Below are 9,244 nucleotides of genomic sequence, written 5' to 3' on the forward strand. Positions count from 1 at the left end.
CCAGGTAAAGGTAAAAAAACATGATAGGCCCAATAACAAAATTAGATGCCCAGGCCCATTAAGAAAGAGGCAGCTTAAATTCCAAATTCCCCCTAATTCTTCCTTCACTCAGTTGTTCAAACTTGCCAATCGCAAATCCATCGCTGGGAAAAAGGTAACTCTTCAATCTCCATTGCTTCTCTTCCATTTCTTCTTTTCAATTCCCACAAAACCCTAGTTCTATCTATATACTATACGTATTTATATAGGTTATACGCTTCCGGTAATACTCTTATCTCTGTAAAACCCTAAAATGGAGTGGAACCCTGAAACCGCACAATTTCTCTCCCAATGCTTCCTTAATACGCTATCACCGTTACCGGAGCCTCGCCGTCGAGCTGAAACAGCACTTTCTGAGGCCTCCGAGAGATCTAACTATGGTCTCGCCGTGCTTCATCTTGTAGCTGAGCCTTCTGTTGATGAGCAGATCCGTCAATCTGCTGCTGTTAACTTCAAAAACCACCTCAAGGCTCGTTGGGCTCCATCACCTCCTAAAGAACCCAATCTTCCAGCATTAAACCCCATTTCCGACCCTGAAAAGGAGCTTATTAAGAGCTTGATTGTTTCTCTCATGCTTAAGTCCTCACCTAAGATACAATCTCAGCTCAGTGAAGCGTTGGCTGTGATTGGAAAGCATGATTTCCCAAAAGCTTGGCAAACTTTGTTGCCTGAGCTTGTTGCCAATCTTGATACTTTAACACAAGCAAATGATTATGCTTCTGTTAATGGTGTTTTAGCTACGATTAATTCTTTGTTTAAGAAGTTCCGTTATCAGTTTAAGACCAATGAGTTGCTTCTTGATTTGAAATACTGTCTTGATAACTTTGCAAAGCCACTTTTGGAAGTGTTTAAAAGAACTGTGAATTTGATCGATCAAGCTGTGGCGTGTGGGGCTGCAAATGCCGCAACCCTCAAACTCTACATAGAGTCTCAGAGGTTGTGCTGTAGGATATTTTATTCGTTGAATTTTCAAGAGTTGCCGGAGTTTTTTGAGGACCATATGGATGAGTGGATGATCGAGTTTAAGAAGTATCTCACTGTGAAGTACCCTGTGCTTGAGGACACTGGGGATGATGGTCTTGCTGTTGTTGATGGACTGCGTGCTGCAGTGTGTGAGAATATTGGTCTGTATATGGAGAAGGAGGAAGAACTGTTTCAGAAGTATCTAAGCGGGTTTGTGGAGGCTGTATGGAGTCTTCTTGTGGCTTCATCTGCATCTTCTAGTAGGGAACGACTTACTGTTACTGCAATCAAGTTCTTAACCACTGTTAGTACTAGCGTGCATCATATTTTGTTTGAAAGAGATGACATTCTGGAGCAGATTTGTCAGAGTATTGTTATTCCCAATGTCATGCTGAGAGACGAGGATGAAGAGTTGTTTGAAATGAACTATATTGAGTTTATTAGACGGGATATGGAAGGGAGTGATCTTGACACAAGGAGGAGGATCGCATGTGAACTGCTCAAGGGCATTGGTATGCATTACAAAGACAAGGTCACAGCGAAGGTTTCCCTTCAGATAAAAAGTTGTTTGGGCTTGTTTTCCCAGAATCCAGACGCAAATTGGAAATATAAGGATTGCGCTATCTATTTGGTTGTCTCCCTTGCCACTAAGAAGGCAGGTGGTAGTTCAGTATCAACTGATCTTGTAGATGTTGAAAACTTTTTCGGGTCAGTTATTGTACCAGAGTTGCAAAGTAGGGATGTGAATGCCTTTCCAATGTTGAAGGCAGGTGCATTGAAGTTCTTTACTATGTTCCGAAATCAGCTGCCAAAGGCTGTTGCAATGGCATTACTTCCAGATGTCGTGCGTTTCCTTGCTTCAGAGTCAAATGTGGTTCATTCTTATGCTGCGAGTTGCATTGAGAAACTGTTGCTAGTTAAAGATGATGGGACACGAGCAAGATATACAGCTGCAGATATTAGTCCCTTTTTGTTAGTGTTGATGACTAACCTTTTTAGTGCCCTAGAGAAGCCAGAATCTGAGGAGAATCAATATATAATGAAGTGTATCATGCGAGTGCTAGGAGCTGCTGAAATTTCTCGTGATGTTGCTTCAGCTTGCATAACAGGTCTGACAAATGTTCTCAACAGAGTCTGCGAGAACCCTAAGAATCCTATTTTCAATCATTATCTCTTTGAATCAGTAGCTGTTCTTATTAGGAGAGCCTGTGAGAGGGATCCTACTCTTATATCTGCTTTTGAAGGGAGCCTTTTCCCTAGCCTCCAGATGGTCTTAGCTAAGGATGTGAGTGAATTCTTTCCTTATGCATTTCAGCTGTTGGCTCAGCTTGTTGAATTGAATAGACCTCCTGTACCTCAGCACTACGTGCAGATCTTTGAGATTCTCCTTTTACCCGAGTCATGGAAAAAGTCCGCAAATGTTCCAGCTCTTGTCCGATTGCTCCAAGCATTCCTCCGGAAGGCACCCCATGAGCTTAACCAGCAGGGCAGGCTGTCTAATGTTCTGGGTATTTTCAATACACTGATTTCATCTCCCAGCACAGATGACCAAGGTTTTTATGTGCTCAACACGGTTATTGAAAATCTTGGGTATGATGTATTATCACCTTTTATGGGCCACATTTGGGTTTCACTTTTTAACCGGCTGCAGCATGGCAGAACAGTGAAGTTTCTGAAGAATCTTGTTATATTTATGTCTCTATTCTTGGTCAAGCATGGGTTACAGAATCTTGTGGTTTCAATGAATGCTGTTCAGAAGGATGTATTTCAGACCATTGTGGAGCAATTTTGGGTGCCGAACCTCAAGTTAATCACAGGATCTGTTGAGCTCAAGCTGACTTCAGTTGCTTCAACAAAACTAATTTGTGAATCTTCAACATTATTGGATTCCAAGGTTCGAGGCAAAATGCTTGACAGTATTGTTACTCTTCTCTCCAGACCGGAGGAAGAGAGAGTGTTGGATGAGCCAGACGTTCCAGACTTTGGGGAGACTGTGGGTTATAATGCTACTTTCGTTCATCTTTATAATGCTGGGAAGAAAGAAGAGGACCCTTTGAAGGAAGTGAATGATCCAAAGCAATATTTGGTGGCTTCCTTGGCGAATCTTGCTGCTCTTTCCCCTGGAACATATCCACAGCTTATTAGAGAAAATCTTGAGCCAGCAAATCAAACAGCTCTTCTTCAGCTCTGCAGCTCCTACAATCTCTCAATAGCTTAAGAAGAATCCATGTGGTGGTATGCGTTCTTCTTTGTACTTTTTGATTCTGCTTAATTATCATTTTACGTTGTGGAATAACTATACCTCATTTTTAAGGATCAAAATTTAATTGTACACTTCGAGTTTTGTCTAGACTGTGGTACCCCTTTAATTATTAGACCCATTGAACAGAAGATTCCTTGAATTTGGCTTAGAATCCTGTGTTCAGGTTGTCAGCAATCATTTATTCTTTTGCTGCTCTAATTGAAGGAAGTTTAATTGGTATAATAGATATGCATGTTACTGATAAAGAAAAGATATAGTAATAGATATGCATGCAGATATTACCTAATTATCAAGTAATAGGGAAGTTGTTTGAGTTAAGAGTCTTTTATTTTTTCCTACTCTGCACTTTTAGTTAAAACTATAACAAACGAGTGCTTATTGAGTTGTAGAGTCTGGTCATGTTATTACATTAAGTGCTAAAAAGGTAAGGCCGTTTAACTTGTAAAAAAAGGTAGGACGTTTACTTTGTTTGGTCTAAGCTGCATTTCTTGTTGTGGGAATTGTGATAGTTTAGTGCACCAAGTTGTTGTTATCACATGTCCCTTCTGGTTGAAATTTGTTTCGGAAGTGTCTGTTGCCTGTTCATTGAAGTTAGTTTGCAGTTCGAGATTCTTTTCTGTGATTATTATGGAAGTTGCCAAGCCCAAGCCGTTTTTGCCTTTTGTTTAAATAAGCTTTAAGTTTATTTATGATGCTGTCCCACAGGTGTAGGAGAAAGTTTATCTTTATTACATATGCTGATGAACTTAGGCTTTGTCCACTCCCCAGGGCTTTTGTTCTATGGTAAAGATAGTACATTGCGGGATGTTCCATAGGCTCACATCATGAGTTCAAAACTTGGTTGGTGGAGAGAAGGTCTAGTATTTAAGTGGAGAAGGCAGAGGAGCTTACCCTTTATCCACCAACTTTGAAAGCTAAAAAGCCTTGTTTCTCAGTTATTGGTAGAAAACATAGTTCTTGTTTTAGAATATAGTAATTTGTGACTTATTCGAAAGACAATTTTATTTGGTATGCTGTACATAAACCAGTTTGCACCAAAAAACTTACAAATAAAAAGCTCTAAATGTAAGAGCTAGTATGCTTTGTGAAAAGATTAATCTTTTGTGTTTGGTTCCTCGCCCATGGTTTGATACCCATAGATGCTTCTTGAAATATCGCCCAAGCTGCTTTTAAGGACATGTCTGCACACTTTTGGCAAACTCATGGACGAACCTTTTTTTTTTTTTTGAGAATTCTTCAAAAAAATAAATTCTATGCCTTAGTTCATCTTTGTCCTCATGTTTCAGAAAATGATCCAAGTTGACTTCTCTTGTTTGTATGTTTTTTGTTGTGCTTCTAGCCTCTTGTGTTCTATCTCTCAATTTCCACATTCCTTTCTTTAAATCTAAAGTTGGAGCTTCTAAGTTGGCAATGTCCATGCTTCATCCAGCCTTAGTTTTGTCACTTGTTATTCTATTTGCAGGTGTCAAATATGAATCTTATTGCTTCTTTCGTCAATCAGGAATGTGATGCTTTTATGATCTTTGCATTTTGGCGTTTGCCTAATTTACTGACAAAACTTGCCTAGATTCTTTGCATAACCTATCTCACAATGCATTGGCATTAGTATGTACTGTCATTACGTTATGACTGCGTATCGTTTAGTTTTCTTGTGTCAGAATATTTCCTACATTTATCACAGATAAAATCCCAACAATTTCAACTACAAATACAGGATTCAGGGGTTTAGTGCAAATATTGTGTTTGTGCCTGTTTTTGTTAAGCCACTGCAGGATTGATGACCTTATACTAAGTAGATGTTTATCTATTAGGTCACTGGGCCACATGCCACATTTTTTATGGTCAAGGTCAGTTCAGGCGTTTGTATCTTTGTTTATCATCACTTCACTATGCTGCATGAATTCATATGCGACTTCCAGGCTTTTTATTCTTTATAAATTTGAAGTCACAGTATGGCAATTGATGATTTTCTTTTGTGAATCTTCTGGTGCACTAGGTTAAGTTGAAGTTGTTTGGGTTCAGTTTTGTGATGTTGACATTGGATCTTCGTTGTTCTCCTTGTATTCATACTTATCGGGCCCCCCACACACAAAAAAAACGTTGTACTTCTATTTGTGCTTAAGACATCAAAGTGGGTCAGGCACTTAGTTTTTACCTTGGTTGTCTAATTTTGTCTCATAGTTGCATTTCATCCCCTCATGTTTTGGTTCCTTTATTCTGTTTCGGGCTATGACTTTGCTTCTTAAGGTTTTAATCTGTTGTTTGGCCTCTGTTTTCTCATTTCAATACATACTTGTGATCTATGTTATATGCCTAATTATTCGGTGGTTGAACTCTCAGGACCTGTGGTCAAGAAGACTGGTTTGTGGAGTACATTGGAATCTGTTGTTTCTGCCCTTGCACTTGTCTGATTATGTTGCTTATGGATCTGATGAAGCATGTCGCACTTGTCTATCTGATAGGGTGAAGCTAACAGTTGATCGAGTTTGCAGCTCATCTGTTACTGTTGTGGAGTCAGCATTATGCTTTGAGTTTTCATTCTTTCATCTTCCTGTCGTCAGTGGCAGTAGCCTCTATTGCCACGGACATTTTGGCCGGAGAAAGTCTCTTTTTTGTTTTTGTTATTAGGGGGGTGGGAGTGTCCGAGCATATGTGATGATGGGGGATTTTCTTCATTTAGGATTTTGATAATGTTAATGTGGTAAAGTAAAATAGAAATGATCAAACACCTATAATATTCGGGATTGAGCTGTTGTCATAGTCATTTTGCTGTCTTGTGCTTGTCAAATTTTGTATAATGGTTGCTAAGATTTTATTTTCAATTTCATTTTGAGAATGTGCTCATTGTTTCAGTGTGTAATTAACAGGACTAGGAGATTGAATAGCAATTAGTATGTCAAGTTACCATAGAACAACCTCATCAAATGAAAGTTAATGTTTTCACGGGCATAATCTACTATTTCTTCCATGCAATCAATTTTTGGGCCTAAAAAGCCAAAAGATTCAAATTTTATCAGTGTCTATGACCACATGTGGGGACTGAATATTATACCCTTTCTTCCTACCCAAAACTAAATTCTTTTGGGATCACATCTTGTTAATTTCAAATCATACAATTAATCGTTTGATTCTTCAAATGGTTGATACTTAAGTTTCGAACTTATGCTTAGCGGGACTAGAATTTGAAGTCAAGTCCGAGAAATGTAAATTTAAAAGTTAAGTATTATTTAGAGGTATCACGAGGACAAAAAATAAAGGCCAAGCACAAAATAGGACAAAAGTGCTAATGACCCATTTCAAACTATTTCATAAAAGCAACCAAAATCGTTGTCTTTTATTTGGAACGTAACCAAAAAAAAAAAAAAATTTCCAAACGTGACGTCATCTCTTTGGCACTTCATTTTATTAAGTTTTGACATATTTAAAATCCCTCATATTTGCGGTAAATCTTTTATAAAATATTGTCAGATCATTATGTTCTTTCTTTTTTTTTCAAAATGTAAAATTCCTGCTTTAGTATAGTGTTTAGCACACGTTGCTTTAGAGATTGTTCCAAGAATAAGAGACAATCCAAACACGATAATATGATAGACATTTTTCTAAATAGGCCGTCCAAATTATCAGAATACCACATAAGTAATGAATTTAATTTCTCTTTTGACCTTTCCAAGTAAATATTTTCCACCTTTGATCTCCCTATTGTATAATATTCTTTAAACTTAAAGTCCGGTATAATTAAAAAGGGAAAATCATATCATATATATACAAAAGAGAACCCTAGGCCCGCCTACGTGGTGCCGCCACAAATTAGCATTCCCTTTTAATTTATTTATTTAAAAAACTAGCCTTCTCCTTTCATGAAAAGTTGTGACTTTTATGAAGAGTTGACTTTGATGAAGAGTAGTAACTTTTATGAAAGGTTTGTGACCTTTTCGAAGGGTTGCAACTTTTCTAAGTAGTTGTGACCTTTATGGTAAGGCACAATAAACATTTGTTCACAATTTCCTTTGTTGTCTATAAAAAGAGGGATTTCCTCTCATTTTAAGACAACAAAAATTATGAACTTCTTCTTCTGCACAATTAAATATTCGTGTACTTTGCTCCTGCTGAGTGGCTCACTGACACCATTTTTTTGTATCAATACACTGATGAATAGAATCGTTCTATCCTGAGAGGATCTATTCCTTTAAACCTCGGGTACTAGAGGGGAATAATTTCCTTAAGGGGACATTATGCATTTAGTGGACTCAATGTTTTCCTTTCTGTTTCATTCTATTATTACAGATTCTGGTATGTGTTTTTACAGTCAATAATTTATGCTTATGTTATTAATTGCTATTTTGAGTACATGTTTTAAACTTTGTTGTTTATAATTTTGCAAAGTTATTGTTATAAATATTTGTTAGTACATATTAAATAACACACGTTTATTGAGTATTCACACAAGTTTTTCTACTGAAATTGTTGAAGGTACAATAAAAGAATTCTTTAAAGATCTATGTTACCATCTCTTGAAGACAAAATTCATATTTGGAATGTCATTGTAAGGACATAAAGACCTTAAAAACTTTATCGCACCTTCATGTAGGAAGTGAACCAGGAAAAGAAGACAAGAATAAATAAACTTCTGACACGGGTTCAAGGATGTGCCGGATGACCTATAGAGGAATATGACTAGAGTGGAGTCTCTCTTAATCCCAAAGACATAGATAACTACACAATAAATTAATTGCTCATATTCAATATGAAGTATGGACAGATTCTCAAGTTTACTATAAGTTGTAAATACTTTCTTGAAGTAATAGATGTGTTTCTCGACACTGCAATTGAAATAGACGTGTAGTTTCAAATTGAACTCCATCACTCTGATATGTTGATTTTTAAAATTCACCCAAACAAACTGAATAGTTTTGTGTAATATGTTTCCCTTTCAAGTATATATAATAAGTTAAATTGTTGTCCAATATGATACATTATGCCTTTATTACTTATGATACATTTAAATGGGAAACTTTAAAATGATATATGTAAAGCAAAAGGTATGACTGAACTTTCTACACGTTAGAATTAGAATATTTATTCACTTTTTTCAACCTTTTAAAATTTATTTATTCCTTCACCAACGATTATTTATTTATTAGAAAACTTAATATCTCAGGTTGATGTTCATTTGATTCTCCAAAAATATCAAATAGTAACACTTTCTGGAAGCGATAAATTATAAAATCAAATTAAAGATGATTGATTGAAGGATAACTGATAAAATGTTGTAATTATCATTTTCATTTACATTATTAATGTTCGTTAAATGCTACAACCACAATTTGATTTAATTGTAACCCGTAGCAAAGTGTTGCCATTCTCCTCTCTCTCTGAAATTTTTGCTCGCCACTCTCTCTCTCTCTCCCCCTTGCTTCTCTCATTTTATACAAACACAAATGTTTAAATTGTGTTTATGTTTGTATAAAGTGAGAGAAAATTGTATATACACATGCAAATACATATATTTTCGTCCTATACACTTATAATTATACAATACAAATCTTCTCCTGCCCAGTTCTCTTTTGCCTTTCTCTCTTTCTCGCTTTTTACAAACACAGATTATACAATGTATAATTTGTGTTTGTATAAAGCGTGCGAGAGAGAGATTTGATATACAAACGTTTTATTTCGATTCAATTGTATACAAATACAAATTTTATGCAGATATACAAACACATAAAATTGAATTGCGAGGTTGCCAACGATTTATAAAAACGAGAGGCTGCCAACGAATAATACAAATGAGAGGCTGCCAACGATTTTATATAAATCTGATGCCCCTAGCGATTTTATATAAATCTGATGCCCCTAGCGATTTATACAATCTGATGCTCCATAACAAATATAAAGTTTGTTATGGAGTGCAATTATGAAAACTATAGTTATAACATATTTATATGATTTTTATTTTTGTTAAATATGAAATTTAGTAGTGTA

The 9,244-nt window shown here is 36.3% G+C and overlaps 1 protein-coding gene across 1 annotated transcript; it reads left to right on the forward strand.

Annotated features, from left to right (window-relative positions):
- Window positions 1-255: 255 nt before the first annotated feature.
- Window positions 256-5,626, forward strand: LOC125815267 (exportin-2). The gene is made up of 2 exons (XM_049494707.1): window positions 256-3,237; window positions 5,606-5,626. The coding sequence occupies exon 1, from the start codon at window positions 293-295 to the stop codon at window positions 3,218-3,220; it is 2,928 nt and encodes a 975-aa protein (XP_049350664.1). The 5' UTR covers window positions 256-292; the 3' UTR covers window positions 3,221-3,237; window positions 5,606-5,626.
- Window positions 5,627-9,244: the final 3,618 nt, after the last annotated feature.

Source organism: Solanum verrucosum, unplaced genomic scaffold (genome assembly GCF_900185275.1).
Source record: "Solanum verrucosum unplaced genomic scaffold, falcon-dt-bn FXZP01000261.1, whole genome shotgun sequence".
NCBI classification, from domain to species: Eukaryota; Viridiplantae; Streptophyta; class Magnoliopsida; order Solanales; family Solanaceae; genus Solanum; species Solanum verrucosum.

Excerpts from the sequence above, each read along its gene's own strand:
- LOC125815267 (XM_049494707.1), top strand. The coding sequence starts at position 293 with ATGGAGTGGAACCCTGAAACCGCACAATTTCTCTCCCAATGCTTCCTT.